Source organism: Choloepus didactylus, chromosome 3 (genome assembly GCF_015220235.1).
Source record: "Choloepus didactylus isolate mChoDid1 chromosome 3, mChoDid1.pri, whole genome shotgun sequence".
In the NCBI taxonomy this organism is placed as follows: domain Eukaryota; kingdom Metazoa; phylum Chordata; class Mammalia; order Pilosa; family Megalonychidae; genus Choloepus; species Choloepus didactylus.
Genome location: NC_051309.1, coordinates 201,103,531 through 201,125,488, shown reverse-complemented (window position 1 = coordinate 201,125,488; position 21,958 = coordinate 201,103,531). Strand labels below are relative to the sequence as shown.

Genomic DNA, 21,958 nt, shown 5'->3' with positions numbered 1-21,958 from the left:
TTGTTTATTTGTTTAGATGACGGCACAGAGTTCATGCTTTTTTCACTACTCATCATTATCACCTAATAGGGCCTCAGCAAACAATGTGTTGAATGAACACACTTGCACAATCTTCTTTGCTAAACTGAGATGAAGAATTAGAGCCTCTTCATAGCTAGTATCGTCATTTCCTTTTTTACACAGCTCCATCTTTCTGTCAATGACTGGGGGAGATAAATTTAAGTCCCCAGTTCTAAGCTTCCTTTTACCTCTTTTCCTAATTAGAAAAGTCTCTGGTCCAAATCTTTTCATTCTTCTTGGACTCTTAATCCCTGATGGGGACTTTAGCAGGTCTGGAGATTTTCGTTGAAAGTCTGGTCCACAAGGTAAAAGTAGTGTCTGATGTCTCTCAGCTCTCAATCAAGACCTGTTCTGTACTCCAGATACTAACATGTACTCCAAATTCATATGTGAGAGAGGGAATATACTAGCACCAGACACACTGAAAGGGAATTCAGAGTAATCCCTATACCTTAATTATCCCTTAGGATCATGCCTGGGTAAAAATCTTTCTTCGTTTGAAGAGAAACAAAGAAGAAAAAAATATAGAGCATACATATAAAAAAAAATCTACAACACAAGAATCGAAGGAGGCAAAAAGTTATTAATTCAAATGCTTAACAAAAGAAAATGTTAAGTATGAAACATCAATTCACTGAAATCATTTAAATGACCACCAAGATCATGTTGTAAGATAAAGATATTAGTGAATATTAAGATTAAATTTCAAAATATGAGAAAAAATATGAGGTCACATTGGGTTTAAAAACAAAAGCAGTGTATACCCAATGATTATAACCTTCTAGAAGTTATAACTATATATGAATAGTTTAAGGAAATACAGAAATGAGTTTTTCTTTATGAAATTATATTTACTCTCTCTAATACTGTTATAGTATGATTTTAACAAGTATAATTATTTTAATAAATTGGAAATATTTAATGGATGTCAGAATAATGTTATACTGGCTGAGGATTTTACTGGGGACAGACTTAGGACCTTTAAAACACGTAACTCAAAACAAAACTGGCTCTTACCCTTGTGCCTCTTCAGCTGCGGAAAGCTGCTAATTGTAGTTGCTTGGATTATTTCCACTACAATTTGATACCTGATTTAGAAAAAGGAAAGAAAGAGAAAAGCTTGAATAGGAAGAAAGTATTATCAGAGATACTTTTAAAGTATCTTTGTACTAAACGAATATAACACAGGAACCATGAATACTGCCCAAATATCATTAAAACAATCCAATGTGGATTCAGCTTCTAAGCGAGGCGGGCGTTGTGCTATGTGCTAGTTTCAACCTAAGACTCATGAACCTGGTCCCCTCACTCTAATCCCTATTCCAGAAGCATTACTACCTTCCCCTTTACTACCTAAAGGTGGGAACGTTGAGGTTAGAATGAAAAAAAAAAGACAGGAGAGAGAGGCTTGGAGTATAGAAATTAAGATTATCAATAAGGTTAAAAGGGTAAAAAGAGAGACAGAATTCAGACATCACATGTAAAAGTCAAAGGATAAAATAGTTGAAGTAAGTACTGCCTTTACAGTAACAATACGGAATGTTAACAGATTAAACTCCCCAATCAAATGATGCAGATTGACAGAATGGATTAAAAAAAGTATGATCCAACTGTCAGGCTGTCTACAAGAGACTTACCTTTGACCCAAAGACACAAATAGGTTGAAAGTGAAAGGCTGGGAAAAGATATTCCACACAAACAGTAAGCAAAAAAAGAGCTGGGGTAGCTATACTAATATTGGAAAAAATAGATTAAACACAAAACTGTTGTAAGAGACAAAGAAGGGCACTACATATTAATAAAGGGGTAATCCACAAAGGAAAAATAACTATCATAAATGTTTATGAACCCAATCACTGTGTCCTAAAATACATAAGGCAAACACTGGCAAAACTGAAGGGAGAAACAGATCCCTCTACAATAACAGCTGGAAACTTCAATATATCCCTCTTATCAATATATAGAACATCAGACAGAAGATCAATAGGAAATAGAGATCTTAAATAATATGATAAATGACCTAGACCTAACAGACATGTACAAAACATCACAACCCCAAACAGCAGGTTATACATTCTTCTCAAGTACACACAGATCTTTCTCTGGGACAGACCACATGTTGTGCCACAAAACAATCACCAATAAATTTTAAAGACTGAAATTATACAAAGTACTCTCCCTGACCAAAATGGAATGAAGCTGGAAATCAGTAACAGGCAGAAAACTGGAAAATCCACAAATACACGGAAGTTTAATATCACACTCTCACACAATCAGTGGGTTAAAGAAGAAAATTGCAAAGAAAATCAGTAACTATCTTGAAACAAATGAAAACAAGAACATGACATATTAAAACTTATGGGATGCAGCAAAGGCAGTGCAGAGAAGGAAGTTTATAGCCCTAAACACTTACATTAAAAAAGAAGAAATAAAAAAGGAGGAGGAGGAGCAACTAAAATCAAAGACCCACATTAAAAAAGAAGAAATGAAAAAAGAAAAAGAAGAAAGAGCTAAAATCAAAGACCTAATGGTATACCAGGAAATAGAAAAAGAACAGCAAACCAATCCTAAAGCAAGCAGAAGGAAAGAAATAACAAAGAGCATAAATAACTGAAATTGATGATAAAAAAATAGAGAAAATTAACAAAACCAAAAGTTGATTCTTAGAGAAGATCAATAAAACTGATAAACTCTAAGCTAGACTAACAAAGAAAAAAAGAAGAAAAGATGCAAATAAATAAAATCAGAAAGGAAAGGGGGGAGATCATTACTACTTACCCCACAGAAATAAAAAGGACAATAATATGATACTATGAACAACTGTATGCCAACAAATTAGACAACTTAGATGAAATGAATAAATTACTAGAAACACATGAACAGCCTACACTGACTCAAGAAGAAATAGAAGACCTCAACAGACCAATTACAAGTAAAGACATCATATCAATCATCAAAAAACTCCCAGGATCGAGAGGTCTCTCTGGAGGGCATTCTTATGTGCTATATAAATATTCTTTTTTAGTTTTTAATGTATTGGAATGTCTAGAAGGAAACACCTGAAACTGTGGAAATGCAAACCAGTAGCCTTGATTCTTAAAGATGACAGCATAACTATGTAGTTTACATGGTGTGACCAAGTAATTATGAAAACCTTGTGGCTCACACCCTTTATCCAGTGTATGGACAGATGAGTAGAAAAATGAGGAGAAAAATTAAAACGAAAAATAGGGTGGGATGGGGAGATGAGATGCTTTGGGTGTTCTTTTTTACTATTATTTCTATTCTTTTTGGAGTAAGGAAAATGTTCAAAAATTGATTGGGGTGTTGAATGCACAACTATATATGATGTACTGTGAACAGCTGATTGTACACTGTGGATGAGGGTGTGGTATGTGAATATATCTCAATAAAAAGGAATTTAAAATTAAAAAAAAAAATTAAACAATCAAACAAAAAATTCCCAGCAAAGAAAAGCCCAGGACCAAATGACTTCACAGGTGAATTCTCCCAGTCATTCCAAGAAGAATTAATACCAATTCTACTCAAACTCATCCAAATCATCAAAGAGCTGGGAATACTACCTAACTCATTCCACAAAGCCAGTAACACCCTAATGCCAAAGCCAGATAAAAATATTACACAAAAAGAAAATTACAGCTCAATTTCTCCAATGAATATGGATGTAAAAATCCTCAACAAAATACTTGCTAATTGAATTAAACAGTACATTAAAAGAATCATACACTATGATCCAAAGGGTTTTATCCCAGCTATATAACAGTGGATCAAAACAAACAAAAACAATGTAATACACCACATTAACAAAGCAAAGAAGGAAAACCATATGATCATTTCAATTGACACAGAAAAGGTTCTAGAAAAAATCCAGCATCTTTTTTTAACATTAAATTCAGTTTTATTGCAATATATTCACATACCATACAATCATCCATGGTGTACAATCAACTGTTCAAAGTACCATCACATACAAAAGTAAAAAAGGACATCTAAATCATCCCCCCCATCCCACCCTATTTTTCATTAAGTTTTTGTCCCCATTTTTCTACTCATCCATCCGTAAGCTGGATAAAGGGAGTGTGATCCACAGGGTTTTCACAATCACACTGTCATCCCTTGTAAGCTACATTGTTATACAATCGTCTTCAAGAGTCAAGACGACTGGGTTGGAGTTTGGTAGTTTCAGGTATTTACTTCTAGTTATTCCAATATATTAAAACCTAAAATGGGTTAACTATATAGTGCATAAGAATGCCCATCAGAGTGAACTCTCAACTCCATTTGAGATCTCTCAGCCACTGAAACTTTATTTTGTTTCACTTTGCATCCCCCTTTTGGTCTAGAAGATGTTCTCAATCCCACGATGCTGGGTTCGGATTCATCCTCAGGAGTCATATCCTGCATTGCCAGGGACATTTACACCTCTGGGAGTCAGGTCCTATGTAGGGGGGAAGGCAGTGAGTTCACCTGCCGAGTTGGCTTAGCTAGAGAGAAGGAGCCACATCTGAACAACAAAGAGGTACTAAGGGGGAGACTCAGGCCCAATTATAAGCAGGTTTAGCCTCTCTTTTGCAGTAAGGAGCTTCATTAGGGCAAGCCCCAAGATAGAGTGCTCAGCATATCAAACCATCAGTCCTCAATATCTGTGAGAACATCAGCAACAATCCAGGTGAGGAAGTCCAACACTTTGGCATTTTCCCTTAGCTCCTCAGGGGGGGCGGGGCCCTGCAAAAACATTTTTACTCTCTGCCCAAATTATTTTGGGATGTATCACTATTTCACAGTAACCTATACAAACCTACCAGATCTCACTTCCTATTCAAAGTTCCATGTAATTATGGTGTTTGAACAAACTGACTGTAGAATTTATATTGTTTAGAAAATATAGATCCTTCACCAAATAAAAATCTCTTCCCTTGGTCTCACAGGGAAGTTGGAAGTTTCAAAACATAGTCAGTTTCAACCTTTACACTTTGGCTTGATTTGCCCTAGTCTTAACCAGATCTGCTTCATTCATATCTCTAATTGATGTCTGGACTCTTTTTCAGTTGTTTTTTTTTAACAGTTGCTGTATGTTCTATACTGACATTCATATCTGCTAAGCTCTAGCTCTGAGATTCAGGTGTCACACAGATACCCAACCTTCCATAGACCAATCAGGTTATACACAAGGGTATCAGCATCTTAAGAGTTTGGAGACAGCCATTACAATTCATGAATAGATATGACTGCTGTAAAAGCTTACCATCTAAGGACCAGTACAATAATCGTTTCCCTGATAAGCTGTGCTCAAAGATTCAATTCTGAGTTTACACATTGTAGTAAGTCCATATTGGTGAGGCATGATAGTGTTTGCCTTTGTTTCTGGCGTACTTCACTCAACATGCTGTCTACAGGATCCATTCACCTCGTTGCAAGTCTCACAGCTTCACTCCTTCTCGTACTTGCTCAATATTCCATTGTAGGCATACACCACAGTTCACCATTCTGTTTGTCAGTCAAGGGGCATTCTTTTTTGATAACATTTCAACAGGAATAGAAGGAAACTTCCTTAACATGAAAAACGGCATGTATGAAAAACCCACAGCTAACATCATATTCAATGGGTAAGGACTGAACTCTTTCCCTCTAAGATCAGGAAGAAGACAAGGATGCCCACTGTCACCACTGTTATTCAACATTACACTCAAAGTTCTAGTCAGAGCATTTAGGCAATAAAAAGAAAGAAAAGGCATCCAAAATGGAAAGGAAGAAGTAAAACATTTACTACTCACAGATGACATGATCTTATATATAGAAAATCCTGAAAAATCCACAACAAATCTACTAGAGCTAATAACCAAGTTCAGCAAAGTGTTGGGATACAAGATCAACACACGAAAATCAGGAGTGTTTCTATACAGTAGTAATGAGCAATCTGAGAAAGAAATCAAGAAAAAAATTTCATTTACAATACCAACTAATAGAATCAAGTTCTGGGGATAATTTTAACCAAGGATGTAAAGGACTTGTACAGGAAACAACAGGAAACTACAAAACATTACTAAAAGAAATAAAAGACCTATATAAATGGAAGAATATTTTGTGCTCATGGATTGGAAGACTAACCATCTATAAGAAGTCAACTCTATTCACAGTGATTTACACACTAACACAATCCCAATCAAAATTCCAACAGCCTACTTTGAAGAAATGGAAAAGCCAATTATCAAATTTATTTGAAAGGGTAAGGGGTCCTGAATAGCTGAGAACATCCTGAAAAATGAACAACATTGGAGAACTCACACTTCCTGACTTTATAACTTATTACAAAGCTACAGTGGTCAAAACAGCACAGTACACACATGAAGACAGATATGCTGACCATTGAAATCAAATTGAGAGATCAGAAACAGAACCTCCCATCCATAGCCAATTGATTTTTGACAGCTGCCAAGTCTACTCAATTGGGAAAGAATAGTCTCTTCTACATATGATGCTGGGAGAACTGGATATTCATATGGAAAAGAATGAAGGAGGACCCCTATCTCATACCAAATACAAAAATTAACTCAAAATTGATTAAGGGAGATGGAAGAAGATGGCAGCATAGAGAGGACTGGAAGTTAGTTAGTCCCCCTGGAACAACTAATTAACAACCAGGAACAACTAGTAAATAATCTGGAATAACTGCTGGGGGACACTCGTGACTGTCCACACATCATACCAGCCTGGATTGGGAGAAACGCCCGAGATCACAACATAAGATCTATAAGTAAAAACTGTGGACCCAAGCCAAGAGCCCCTCCCCTACAGGAGCCAGAACTGCAAAGCCTCGCTGTGCTGGAGAGCAGCACTCTCTGAACAAGTGAATATACCTCAGCCCAGCTCCAACTCAGGTTTTAACTAACAAATGTGGACTGCTCAATACAAGCCACGAATCCCCAATAAGCAGAGGCTTTTGTTTTTTAATAATTCAATTTTATGGAGATATAGTCACATACAATGCAGTCATAGAAAGGGTACAAACAGTTGTTCACAGTACCACACCATATAGTTGTGCGTCCATCACCAAAATTAATTTTTGAACATTTTTATTACCACATACACAAAAGCAATGAGTAAAAATTATAGTGAAAAAGAACAATTAAAGTAAAAAAGAACACTGGGAGCTTTTTTTTTTTTGTTTTGCGCCCGTTTTTCTACTCGTCCATCCATACACTGGACAAAGGGGAGTGTGATCCACATGGCTTTCCCAATCACATTGTCACCCCCTCACAAACTACATCTTTATACAATCGTCTTCAAGAGCAGACAGAGGCTTCTCTGGGAGGGAGGGGGAGCCCAGAAGACCAGATGCTGTCTCTGGCTGTCAGGTGAAACTGAGAGGGGGGCCACAGACTGGCCCTGAAGGGGGGCTTTCTGTCCCTTTTTCACCTCAGTGGAGAAAGCCTCAGCCATTTTCAGTTCCCAGCACTCTGACCCAGACAAGGGTGGATACAGCAGTCAGAGAGACTATCCAAATGCAAATGACCTCTCCTTGGAGGTTTATCTTCCCTAAGAGGAAGAAGGTAGTGCCAAGCTCTACTACCCACCTTTCATTCAGAACCAGATCCCAGAGCCTGGGGGAAAACAGCCATGGGCCACACCTCCTTACACCAGTTGGGAGTGACAGGCTGACAGGAGCCACCTGCTGGGCAGAAAAGCATAGTGGCTTGCGGCCTCACAGTTTCTGTGCCAAACCTCTGAGACACACCCTCAGGGAAACTGGATACCATTGCCTCTTGCTGAGACTTGAGCCCATTCTGATCTGGGAAAACCTGATTGGGGTGGCCAAGGAAACCATGCCTAGACAACAGAAAACTGTAACCTACACTAAGAAAAATGAAGTTATGGCCCAGTCAAAGGAAAAAACTTACACTTCAACTGAGATAAAGGAATTGAAACAACTAATGCTAAATCAATTCAAAAAGCTTAGGGAAGATATGGCAAAAGAGATGAAGAATATAATGAAAACACTGGGTGTACAGAAGGTAGAAATAGAAAGTTCAAAAAAACTGGCAGAATGTATAGAAATGAAAGGCACAACACAAGAGATGAAAGACACGATGGAGACATAAAACAGCAGCTCTCAAGAGGAAGAAGAAAACCTCAGGAACTGGAGAACAAGACACCTGAAAGCCTACATACAAAAGAACAGATAGAGAAAAGAATGGAAAAATGTGAGCAACCTCTCAGAGAACTGAATGACAACATGAAATGCATGACTGTATATGTCATAGGTGTCCTAGAAGGAGAAGAGAAGGGAAAAGGGGCAGAAGTAATAATAGAGGAAATAATCAATGAAAATTTCCCATCTCTTATGAAAGACATAAAATCACAGATCCAAGAAGTGCAGCGTACCCGAAACAGAATAAATCTGAATAGGCCTATGCCAAGACACTTAATAATCAGATTATCAAACGTCAAAGACAGAGGATCCTGAAAGCAGCAAGAGAAAAGTGATCCATCACAAACAAGGAAGCTTGATAAGACCTTGTGCAGACTTCTCAGTAAAAACCATGGGGGTAAGAAGGAAGTGGGATGATATATTTAAGATACTGAGAGAGAAAAACCTCCAACCAAGAATCCTATATCTGGCAAAACTGTCCTTCAAATATGCGGGAGAGCTTAAAATATTCTCTGACAAACAATGACAGAGTTTGTAAACAAGATACCTGCTCTACAGGAAATACTAAAGACAGCACTATAGACAGATCAGAAAAGACAGGAGTGAGAGGTTTGGAACACAATTTTGGGTGATAGTAGCACAGCAATGTAAGCACATGGAACAAAGATGACTGTGAGTATGGTTGAAAGAGGAATACAATCAATGAGAACTAGAGACTGTAATTAACATAAACACTATATTATGCTTCCTTTACTATAACAAAGGCAATATACCAAAGTTAAATGCATAAAAGAGGGAGACATAAGGGAGGGATATGGGACTTCTTGGCACTGGTGATGTTGCCTGACTCTTTATTCTACTTTAAGTTAATGCTATCTGTTCTAGTTTGCCAATGCTGCCAGGATGCAAAACACCAGAAATGGATCGGCTTTTATACTAAGGAGGTTTATTTGGTTACAAAGTTACAGTCTTAAGGCCATGAAGTGTCCAAGGTAACATATCAACAATTGTGTACCTTCACTGGAGGATGGCCAAAGGTGTTCAGAAAACCTCTGTTAGCTGGGAAAGCACGTGGCTGGCGTCTGCTCCAAGTTCTGGTTTCAAAATGGCTTTCTCCCAGTACATTCCTCTCTGGGCCACAGCTCCTCTTCAAAATGTCACTCTCAGTTGCTCTTGGGGCATTTGTCCTCTCTTAGCTTCTCCAGAGCAAGAGGCGATTTTCAACGGCCATCTTCAACTGTCTCTCATCTGTAGCTCCTCTCTCAGCTCATGCGCGTTCTTCAAAGTGTCCCTCTTGGCTGTAGCAAGCTCGTTCCTTCTGTCTGAGCTTATATAGCGCTCTAGTAAACTAATCAAGGCCCATGCTGAATGAGCGTGGCCACACCTCCATGGAAACGATCCAATCAGTCATCACCCACAGTTGGGTGGGGCACATCTCCATGGAAACACTCAAGGAATTACAATCTAATCAACACTGATACATATGCCCACACAAGATTACATCAAAGATAATGGTGTTTTCGGGGACATAATACATTCAAGCCAGCACACTATCTTCCCTTTGGTTGCTTCCTAGCTGTCATGTTTTTATTTTTCTCTCTTTCTTTTTTCTTTTTCTTTGTCTCTCTACCTTCTTTGACTCTTCCTCCTCTGTGGAAGAAATGGAGATGTCTTTATATAGATAGTGGTGATGGTGGTGAATACATAAATATGTGACTATACAGGAAACCATCAATTATTTACTTAGGACAGAATGTGTGGTGTGTGAACAAAACCATCTTAAAAAAATGGGTTAATGAAGAAGACTTGAGGGCACTATATTGAGTGAAGTAAGAAAGACACCTAAGGACAAATATTGCAGGGTCTCACTGATATGAACTAATTATAATATGTAAACTCATAGACATGAAATATAAGTTACCAGGATATAGAACAAGGCTAAAGAATGGGTAGCGGTTGCTTATTACGAGCAGAATGTTCAACTATGGTGAACTTAAAACATTTGGAAATGGACAGAGGTGATGGTAGCACGTTGTCAGAATAACTAACAGCGCTGAATGGTTTGTGAATGTAGTGAAAAGGGGAAGCTCAGAGTCACATATGTCACCAGAAGGAAAGTTGGAGGTTAAAAGATGGGAATGTGAATCTTGTGGTGGACAATGTCCGGGATTAACTGTACAAATGTTAGAAATCTCTATCATGAACTAGAACAAATGTATGACATTATAACTAGAAGTTAATAATAGAGGGGCATATAGGAAAAAAACATACCTATCGCAAACTATATACTACAGTTAGTAGTATTTTAATGTTGTTTCACCAACAATAACAAATGTACTATACCAATACTATGAATTAGTAAGGGAGTAAGGGGTGGTTAGAGGTATGGGAGGATTTGAGTTTACTTTTTTTTGTCTTTATTTCTTTTTTGGAGTAATGAAAATGTTCTAAAAACTGAAAAAAATTAATTCTGGTGATGGATGCACAGGGGTATGATGGTACCATGAGCAATTGATTGTACACTTTGGATCTCTGGGTAACTGTATGGTATGTGAACAATCTCAATTTAAAAAAATAGATTAAGACCCAAATATAAGAACCGGGAGTATACAAACCCTAGAAGAAAATATAAGGAAGCATCTTCAAGATCTTGCATTAGGCAATGTTTCTTAGACTTTATACCCAAAGTATAAGCAACAAAAGAAAAAAAAAATAAATAGGATCTCCTCAAAATTAAAAACTTTTGCACATCAAAGAACTTTATCACAAAAGTGAAAAGACAACCTAGAATGGGAGAAAATGTTTGTAAACTATGTATCTGATAAGTATATCCACATTATATACAGAAATCCTACAATTTGACAACAGAAAGACAGACAACCTAATTTACAAATGGGCAAAAGACTTGCATAGATATTTCTCCAAAGAGGATATACAAATGACTAAGAAGCACATAATAGATGCTCAACATCACTAGCCATTAGAGAAATGCAAATAAAAACCACAATTAGGTACCATTTCATAACCATGAGAATGGCTTCTATTAAACAGAATATTGGAAGTGTTGGAGAGGATGTGGAGAAATAGGAACAATCTTTCCTGCTGGTGGAAATGTGTTGTGGTGTAGCTACTGTGGAAGATAGTTTGGAAGTTCCCTCAGGAAGCTAAGTATAGAATTACCATATGATTCGCCAATCCCACTATTAGGTATACCCAGAAGAACTGAAAGCAGGAACGCAGATATTTGCACACCGAAGTTCAAAGAAGCATTATTCACAACTGCCAAAAGATGAAGTAAATCAAGGGTCCAGTAACCAATGAATGAATGAACAAAACGTGGTACATGCATAAAACAGAATATTATTCAGCTATAGAAACGTGAAGTCCTAGATACGTGCAAAAACACGGATGAACTCTGAGGACATTATGAGTGAAATAAGCCAGACAGAAAAGGACAAATATTGTATAATCTTACTGCTACGAAATAATTAGAGTAAGCAAACTCATAGAGTTAGAATCTAGAATATAGGTTACCAGGGACTGGTTTTTGGGTAGAGAATGGAATGTGGTCAAAAGGGGGAAATTTTAGGTCATATACATGTTACTAGAATAAAAATTAAAAGATAAAACACAGGACTGTATAATACAGTGAACCCTGGTGTGAATGATGGACTGTGGTTAATAGCACAAGCATAAGAATGTTCTTTCATGAATTATAACAAATGTACCACTCTAATGCAAGGTGTTAATAACAGGGTGGTATATGGAAAAATACACCTAATGTAAACTATGGACTATAGATAATAGTAAAATTTTCATATTCTTACATCAATTGTAATGAAAGTACCACACTAATGCAAAGACAGGGGGGTATATGGGAATGCTGTATTTTTTACAGGATTTTTCTGTAAACCTATAACTTTTGTAATTTAAAAAAAAAAATTAACAAAAATCCTACTACACAGTGTTCCTTGTTTCAGGGGCAAAGTAAAAAGCTACACAAAGACCAGGCACCTGCTCCTCCTTTAGCCACTAGTTCACCTCTCTTTTAGTTTTGTACACTTGGCTAAAGCAATAAAGATTTAGAGAAGATGTGTATTTAGGAACTCTCCCCACTAACTGAACTTGCCTGAAACACTACATAGTCCCTCTAAATAATTACCTTAGAAAACTACAGATTTATTGTCCTTCTCCTATTGTTCAGAAAAGCCTCGGAATGCTAATGAATTAAGTTATTTATATGCCAACCATAAAAAGATGTAGGTGCATTTTACACAGATTTTTTTTTAATGTTACTTTACAGCCATTTCTTGGGCATACACATTCTGAAATGTGTGGGAGAGTCAAAGGTCTGATAAACCCTAGCCTCAGGGTTTACAATATGGTTAATGGTTTAAAACATTGTTTTATAATAAAATAAAAGACACATTATGGGATAGAATACCATAAACATACCAATGTTTATGACAAATTTAAATTTTTAAAAATAATTTATTCAAAGTTGCCACAGGCCACATTGTGCTAGGCTCCCAGATCCAGAGAGTACAGTTTTCATTAGAAGTACTTTGGTTAAAGTGTCTGAGGAGAAACAAAGCCATGGTGATTTTAGCCAGCTGAGCTGAAACTGTTTCCCACATTTATGGCACTATGGAAAGGGCCTGCTGGATAATTCAGGAAGTCCTTCAGAGTAGTCAGGAGCACAAGTTCTGGCACCAGATAGCCTGTGTTTAAATCCTGCCTCCAACACATACTATATCACCTAAGGAAAATTATTTTCGGTTTCTAAAATTCAGAATCTTCATGTGTAAGAAGGGGTATAATAATAGTATTCTTCCACACTGGATTATTATGAATATGAAATGAGATGACAGCTTCGATATATTTAGAACAGTGCCTGGTCCACTCTGAGAGTTCAATAAATGTTAACTATTATTACTGTCCCTTAACACCACCACTCTTTTAGATATGTACAAACTAGGAAGATTTTATATATATGTGTGCTTGCAAAATACATATAAATATTTTTAAGTAGCTTTACTTTCTTCCTGATTACAAAAGCGTCTTAGACCAATCAATCTAAGAACACCAGGACCAAACCTGATGTCTGACAAATCAGATTTATTGATCCATTGGCATCTCTCCAAATAAAGGAAAAGATAAACTTACCATGGAATACTGGGGAAGGGTGGTGTTTTGATGAAATTTAAAGAAAGCAGTATTTTTTTTTTTTTTTTTTTTTTTTTTTTTTTTTTTTTTTTTTATGGGCAAGGGGAGTCATTTTTATTTCAGTACCTTCAGACTGTCTTTTCAACAGAGAAAACAAAAAGTTTTAACAAAGTATCCCATAGTGCTATTGGTTAGAAAGTCAGTTTTTGTTATTTTTATTTTTTTTTTTATTTTTTTATTTATTTTTTTTTTTTTTTTTTTTCATTTTGATCATCTTTATTAGAAGAAAAACACATCATACTAAAGGAGTTTACCATATGGAAACAGAAACTTAAAATTTGATGTTTTATGACTATGTAGAAATGTAATACACTATGGTTTTGCACAGTGGGAAAGAGATTGAACTTAAATTGAAAGAATTTTGTCTTTCACCATAACTTAGAAAACAGGTGTTCTTAAGAGCAAACCAATAGAGTACACAAGTTTTTAGTTTTCTCTAAACATCATGTGATTTATCTGCTTACTGTTTGGTTACTTAGGGAACCAAAGCTTTTTCTTTGGGATTAATTTGCCTTTTAATCCTACTCAACAGTATAAAACAGTATTTATGATTTATAATCAGAGCACATTTATAAGATGCTTCTGAGTGAAAAGTGCTTGGTATATACTGTTAATTAAGTTTTAGTGAACTATTTTCATTGCAAAACAGGAAACATTTTATGGATAAAACATTTATTACAACCACTATATAATATCTTTTATATTTGGCCTGCCAATTCATGCTCTGATGCATTACAGGAAGTGCCTATATGAAACAAACTCCATACAGTCACCACAATTTTAAAAGACAAAGAGTCCTGAATACTTTGCCAAAAGATTCTAGAAATCATATAGCTGTCTCCCAATTATTTTATTTTTTTTTTTTTTTTTTTTTTTTTTTTTTTTTATCATCATTTTATTGAGATATATTCACATACCACGCAGTCATACAAAACAAATTGTACTTTTGATTGTTTACAGTACCATTACATAGTTGTACATTCATCACCTAAATCAATCCCTGACACCTTCATTAGCACACACACAAAAATAACAAGAATAATAATTAGAGTGAAAAAGAGCAATTGAAGTAAAAAAGAACACTGGGTACCTTTGTCTGTTTGTTTCCTTCCCCTACTTTTCTACACATCCATCCATAAACTAGACAAAGTGGTGTTTGGTCCGTATGGCTTTCCCAATCCCATTGTCACCCCTCATAAGCTACATTTTTATACAACTGTCTTCGAGATTCATGGGTTCTGGGTTGTAGTTTGATAGTTTCAGGTATCCACCACCAGCTACCCCAATTCTTTAGAACCTAAAAAGGGTTGTCTAAAGTGTGCATAAGAGTGCCCACCAGAGTGACCTCTCGGCTCCTTTTGGAATCTCTCTGCCACTGAAGCTTATTTCATTTCCTTTCACATCCCCCTTTTGGTCAAGAAGATGTTCTCCGTCCCACGGTGCCAGGTCTACATTCCTCCCTGGGAGTCATATTCCACGTTGCCAGGGAGATTCACTTCCCTGGGTGTCTGATCCCACGTAGGGGGGAGGGCAGTGATTTCACCTTTCAAGTTGGCTTAGCCAGAGAGAGAGGGCCACATCTGAGCAACAAAGAGGCATTCAGGAGGAGACTCTTAGGCACAAATACAGGGAGGCCTAGCCTCTCCTTTGCAGCAACCGTCTTCCCAAGGGTAAAACTTATGGTAGAGGGCTCAACCCATCAAACCACCAGTCCCCTATGTCTGTGGTCATGTTAGCAACCATGGAGGTGGGGTAGGCGAATACCCCTGCATTCTCCACAGGCTCCTCAAGGGGGCACTACATCTTTTTTTTTTTTTTTTTTTCCCTTGTTTGTCTTTTTTCTTTTTTTTTTTTTTTTTTTTTTTTTTTTAACTTTCCCTTCTTTTTTCAAATCACCCGTATGAAAAAAAAAGTTAAAAAGAAAACAAACATACAATAAAAGAGCATTTCAAAGAGACCATAGCAAGGGAGTAAGAAAAAGACAACTAACCTAAGATAACTGCTTAACTTCCAACATGTTCCTACTTTACCCCAAGAAAGTTACATAATATAGCAACATTTCAGTGAACTTGTTCCTACTACAACCATCAGAAATTAACAGACCATAGTCATTTCTGGGCATCCCCAGAACGTTAAATAGCTTATCTGTTCTTCCTGGATTATTGTTCCCCCTTCCTTAATTGCTCTCTACTGCTAGTTCCCCTACATTCTACATTATAAACCATTTGTTTTACATTTTTCAAAGTTCACATTAGTGGTAGCATATAATATTTCTCTTTTTGTGCCTGGCTTATTTCGCTCAGCATTATGTCTTCAAGGTTCATCCATGTTGTCATATGTTTCACCAGATCGTTCCTTCTTACTGCCGCGTAGTATTCCATCGTGTGTATATACCACATTTTATTTATCCACTCATCTGTTGAAGGACATTTGGGTTGTTTCCATCTCTTGGCAATTGTGAATAATGCTGCTATGAACATTGGCGTGCAGATATCTGTTCGTGTCACTGCTTTCCGATCTTCCGGGTATATACCGAGGAGTGCAATCGCTGGATCGAATGGTAGCTCTATATCTAGTTTTCTAAGGAACTGCCAGACTGACTTCCAGAGTGGCTGAACCATTATACAGTCCCACCAACAATGAATAAGAGTTCCAATTTCTCCACATCCCCTCCAGCATTTGTAGTTTCCTGTTTGTTTAATGGCAGCCATTCTAACCGGTGTTAGATGGTATCTCATTGTGGTCTTAATTTGCATCTCTCTAATAGCTAGTGAAGCTGAACATTTTTTCATGTGTTTCTTGGTCATTTGTATTTCCTCTTCAGAGAACTGTCTTTTCATATCTTTTGCCCATTTTATAATTGGGCTGTCTGTACTATTGTCATTGAGTTGTAGGATTTCTTTGTATATGCAAGATATCAGTCTTTTGTCAGATACATGGTTTCCAAAAAATTTTTTCCCATTGAGTTGGCTGCCTCTTTACCTTTTTGAGAAATTCCTTTGAGGTGCAGAAACTTCTAAGCTTGAGGAGTTCCCATTTATCTATTTTCTCTTTTGTTGCTTGTGCTTTGGGTGTAAAGTCTAGGAAGTGGCCTCCTAATACAAGGTCTTGAAGATGTTTTCCTACATTATCTTCTAGGAGTTTTATGGTACTTTCTTTTATATTGAGATCTTTGGTCCATTTTGAGTTAATTTTTGTGTAGGGGGTGAGGTAGGGGTCCTCTTTCATTCTTTTGGATATGGATATCCAACTCTCCCAGCCCCATTTGTTGAAAAGACCATTATGGCTCAGTTCGGTGACTTTGGGGGCCTTATCAAAGATCAGTCGGCCATAGATCTGAGGGTCTATCTCTGAATTCTCAATTCGATTCCATTGATCTATATGTCTATCTTTGTGCCAGTACCATGCTGTCTTGGCAACTGTGGCTTTATAATAAGCTTCAAAGTCAGGGAGTGTAAGTCCTCCCACTTCGTTTTTCTTTTTTAGAGTGTCTTTAGCAATTCGGGGCATCTTCCCTTTCCAAATAAATTTGATAACTAGCTTTTCCAAGTCTGCAAAGTAGGTTGTTGGAATTTTGATTGGGATTGCATTGAATCTGTAGATGAGTTTGGGTAGAATTGACATCTTAATGACATTTAGCCTTCCTATCCATGAACATGGAATATTTTTCCATCTTTTAAGGTCCCCTTCTATTTCTTTTAGTAGAGTTATGTAGTTTTCTTTGTATAGGTCTTTTACATCTTTGGTTAAGTTGATTCCTAGGTACTTGATTTTTTTAGTTGCTATTGAAAATGGTATCTTTTTCTTGAGTGTCTCTTCAGTTTGTTCATTTCTAGCATATAGAAACATTACTGACTTATGTGCATTAATCTTGTATCCCGCTACTTTGCTAAATTTGTTTATTAGCTCTAGTAGGTGTATCGTTGATTTCTCAGGGTTTTCTAGATATAAGATCATATCATCTGCAAACAATGACAGTTTTACTTCTTCTTTTCCAATTTGGATGCCTTTTATTTCTTTGTCTTGCCGGATTGCCCTGGCTAGCACTTCCAGCACAATGTTGAATAACAGTGGTGACAGCGGGCATCCTTGTCTTGTTCCTGATCTTAAAGGGAGGGCTTTCAGTCTCTCACCGTTGAGTACTATGCTGGCTGTGGGTTTTTCATATATGCTCTTTATCATGTTGAGGAAGTTTCCTTCAATTCCTACCTTTTGAAGTGTTTTTATCAAAAAGGGATGTTGGATTTTGTCAAATGCTTTTTCAGCATCTATTGAGATGATCAATTGATTTTTTCCTTTCGAGTTTTTAATGTGTTGTAATACATTGATTGTTTTTCTGATGTTGAACCATCCTTGCATGCCTGGAATGAACCCCACTTGGTCATGGTGTATGATTTTTTTAATGTGTCTTTGGATTCGATTTGCAAGTATTTTGTTGAGGATTTTTGCATCTATATTCATTAGGGAGATTGGCCGGTAGTTTTCCTTTTTTGTAGCATCTTTGCCTGGTTTTGGTATTAGATTGATGTTAGCTTCATAAAATGAGTTAGGTAGTGTTCCATTTTTTTCAATGTTTTGAAAGAGTTTGAGTAAGATTGGTGTCAGTTCTTTCTGGAAAGTTTGGTAGAATTCCCCTGTGAAGCCATCTGGCCCTGGGCATTTATTTGTGGGAAGATTTTTGATGACTGATTGGATCTCTTTGCTTGTGATGGGTTGGTTGAGGTCTTCTATTTCTTCTCTGGTCAGTCTAGGTTGTTCATATGTTTCCAGGAAATTGTCCATTTCTTCTACATTGTCCAGTTTGTTGCCATACAGTTGTTCATAATATCCTCTTATAATTTTTTTAATTTCTTCAGGATCTGCAGTTATGTCACCTTTTTCATTCATTATTTTGTTTATATGGGTCTTCTCTCTTTTTGATTTTGTCAGTCTAGCTAGGGGCTTGTCAATCTTGTTGATCTTCTCAAAGAACCAACTTTTGGTGATATTTATCCTTTCTATTGTTTTTTTGTTCTCTATGTCATTTATTTCTGCTTTAATCCTTGTTATTTCTTTTCTTCTACTTGGTTTAGGATTGGTTTGCTGTTCATTTTCTAGCTTCTTCAGTTGATCCATTAGTTCTTTGATTTTGGCTCTTTCTTCCTTTTTGATATATGCGTTTAGTGCTATAAATTTCCCCCTTAGCACTGCTTTTGCTGCATCCCATAGGTTTTGGTATGTTGTGTTCTCATTTTCATTCGTCTCTATATATTTAGCAATTTCTCTTGCTATTTCTTCTTTAACCCACTGATTGTTTAGGAGTGTGTTGTTTAACCTCCAGGTATTTGTGAATTTTCTAAGTCTCTGATGGTTATTGACTTCTAATTGTATTCCATTGTGGTCAGAGAATGTGCTTTGAATAATTTCAATCTTTTTAAATTTATTGAGGCTTGTTTTATGTCCCAGCATATGATCTATTCTGGAGAAAGTTCCGTGAGCATTAGAAAAGTATGTGTATCCTGGTGATTTGGGATGTAATGTCCTGTAGATGTCTGTTAAATCTAATTCATTTATCAGATTGTTTAGGTTTTCAATTTCCTTATTGGTCTTCTGTCTGGTTGATCTATCTATAGGAGAGAGTGATGTGTTGAAGTCTCCCACAATTATTGTGGAAACATCAATTGCTTCCTTTAGTTTTGCCAATTTTTCTCTCATGTATTTTGTGGCACCTTGATTGGGTGCATAGACATTTACGATTGTTATTTCTTCTTGCTGAATTGCCCCTTTTATTAGTATGTAGTGGCCTTCTTTGTCTCTCAAAACATCCCTGCATTTGAAGTCTATTTTATCTGAGATTAATATTGCTACACCTGCTTTCTTTTGGCTGTAGCTTGCATGAAATATTTTTTTCCATCCTTTCACTTTCAATTTCTTTGTGTCCCTGTGTCTAAGATGAGTCTCTTGTATGCAACATATTGATGGTTCATTTTTTTTGATCCATTCTGCGAATCTATATCTTTTAATTGGGGAGTTTAATCCATTTACATTCAACGTTAAAACCGTGAAGGCATTTCTTGAATCGGCCATCTTATCCTTTGGATTATGTTTGCCATATTTTTCCCTCTCTCTATTAATATCCTTTATTGTACCCATACCGAATCTCTTTAGTACTGAACCTTTCTCCAAGTCTCTCTGTCCTGTCTTTGTTTCTCTGTCTGTAGGGCTCCCTTTAGTATCTCCAGTAGGGCAGGTCTCTTGTTAGCAAATTCTCTCAGCATTTCTTTGTCTGTGAAAAATTTAAGCTCTCCCTCAAATTTGAAGGAGAGCTTTGCTGGATAAAGTATTCTTGGCTGGAAATTCCTCTCTCTCAGAATTTTAAATATATCGTGCCATTGCCTTCTCGCCTCCATGGTGGCTGCTGAGTAGTCAGTACTTAGTCTTATGCTGTTTCCTTTGTATGTGGTGAATTGCTTTTCTCTTGCTGCTTTCAGAACTTGCTCCTTCTCTTCTATGTTTGACAGTGTGATCACTATATGTCTCGGAGTGGGTTTTTTTGGATTTATTCTATTTGGAGTTCGCTGAGCATTTATGATTTGTGTATTTATGTTGTTTAGAAGATTTGGGAAGTTTTCCCCAACAATTTCTTTGAATACTCTTCCTAGACCTTTACCCTTTTCTTCCCCTTCTGGGACACCAATGAGTCTTATATTCGGACGCCTCATATTATCTATCATATCCCTGAGGTCCATTTCGAGTTTTTCAATTTTTTTCCCCATTCTTTCTTTTATGCTTTCATTTTCCATTCTGTCATCTTCCAGGTCACTGATTCGTTGTTCAACTTCCTCTAGTCTTGTACTATGAGTGTCCAGAATCTTTTTAATTTGGTCAACAGTTTCTTTAATTTCCATAAGATCATCCATTTTTTTATTTAGTCTTGCAATGTCTTCTTTATGCTCTTCTAGGGTCTTCTTGATTTCCTTCATATCCCGTACTAGGGTCTCATTGTTCATCTTTAGTTCTTTGAGTAGCTGCTCTAGGTGTGTCTCTTCTGGTCTTTTGATTTGGGTGCTTGGGCTTGGGTTATCCATATCGTCTGGTTTTTTCATATGCTTTATAATTTTCTGTTGTTTTTGGCCTCGTGGCATTTGCTGTCCTTGATAGGGTTCTTTTAGGGTTTGTAGACCAGTTGAAGTCCTTATCTCTAATTTATCAGATCTACAGCTTCGTGGAGTACACTTTCTCTAACTAACCAGCAGGTGGCGTCCACGAGCCACCTGTTCTCCACAAGCCAGATCTCCCCTGCTTAGCCTTTTTGGTGAGTGGGGGAGTGAGTCTTGTGGGGCCCAATTGGTGTCCCAAGCTTGCGTGTGTAGTTGGTGTTGCCTGCCCTGTATGTGGGGCGTGTTTCTGGGCAGTCGGGGAGGGGGGGTGGCCCTAACAATCAAATCTCCCTGATGATCCTAGAGTTTTAAAGCTACTGCAATAGTCTAATCCTTCAGTTCAGTCCTGCCACAGTTTGTCTCTGCCACTGACCCACAAGTCTTTGGTATTGGCGTATGGCTCCTGAGACTTGCAGGTGGGCCCCTCTTCCAGGCTGTGCACCCCGGGTCCTCTGTTGAGGGATGACTGTGCTATGTCACAGGTGAGTGCCGTCCCCCCAGGGCAGTTCTGGGCTGCTGGGCTGTGTTGGGAGGCTCCCAGTCTGCTCAAATGATGGCTGAATGGGGCTCTGTTAATTCACACTGCTCCCCCTTCCCAGCTCTGGGACATTCAGCTGAGGTTGCAGGGAAGGCTAATGTCCACGCCCAGTTTTGTGGTGTGTGCCTGTTATTTGAAGCACTTCCGTCACACTGGGTTGTCTGGGGCAGCTCTGGGCTATGGGGCTGGCGATGGGCAGGAGTGTTTCCTGTCCACCAGGATGGTGGCTGTGAGCGGACACCCCCCTTTTCTTGGGAAGTTGTGTTGTTTAGTGAATTTTCTCAGCCACTGGATTATTGCCTTTTGTCTCAGAGCTCTCTTATTTCTGCTCTTGACTTGACGTGCCCAAATTTCAATTCTTTGAAGCTTTCTGTATTGAGCTTCTTAGAGTAATTGTTTTAGAAAAAGCAAAAAGGATTTAAAAAAAAAAAAAAAAAAAAAACAAAACAAAAAAAAAAAAACGGCCCTCCTCAGAGATCTAATGGGTTATTGAAATGCTAATAGACAAAGCAACCAGGGCCATTAAGGAAAGGTGCCCTGGGCAGAGAGATCAGCCTTGCTTCGGGATTTGCATATGCGCCTCAAGGCCTGATCTCCGCCCTTCCCCTTTCTGTGTTCACCAGAACTCCAAAAATCCTCTGCTTTTACTTTGGAGCTTCTCGTGTTGTTTTCCTTCTATGCCCGTCTCCTCTCTGCTGGGCTGGCTGCTCTCAGAGTCTCTGGTGTCTGGCCTCAGTCTATCTATGGTTGGAGTTTGAATCAGTAGAATGAGTTTCCGATGAGAGCAGCCACTGCAATTCTCCCTTCTCCTTCCTGGAGCTGACA

General features: G+C 37.6%; 1 protein-coding gene across 3 annotated transcripts in view; it reads right to left on the bottom strand.

Moving 5' to 3' along the window:
* The window catches only part of SNX25 (sorting nexin 25), a 180,726-nt gene that overhangs the window by 62,238 nt on the left and 96,530 nt on the right, over window positions 1–21,958 (bottom strand). For all 3 annotated transcript variants that reach the window (XM_037831118.1, XM_037831116.1, XM_037831117.1), the window contains one exon: window positions 1,078–1,148. In XM_037831118.1, the coding sequence (XP_037687046.1) occupies window positions 1,078–1,148 (71 nt within the window). The remainder of the gene's footprint in view (window positions 1–1,077; window positions 1,149–21,958) is intronic.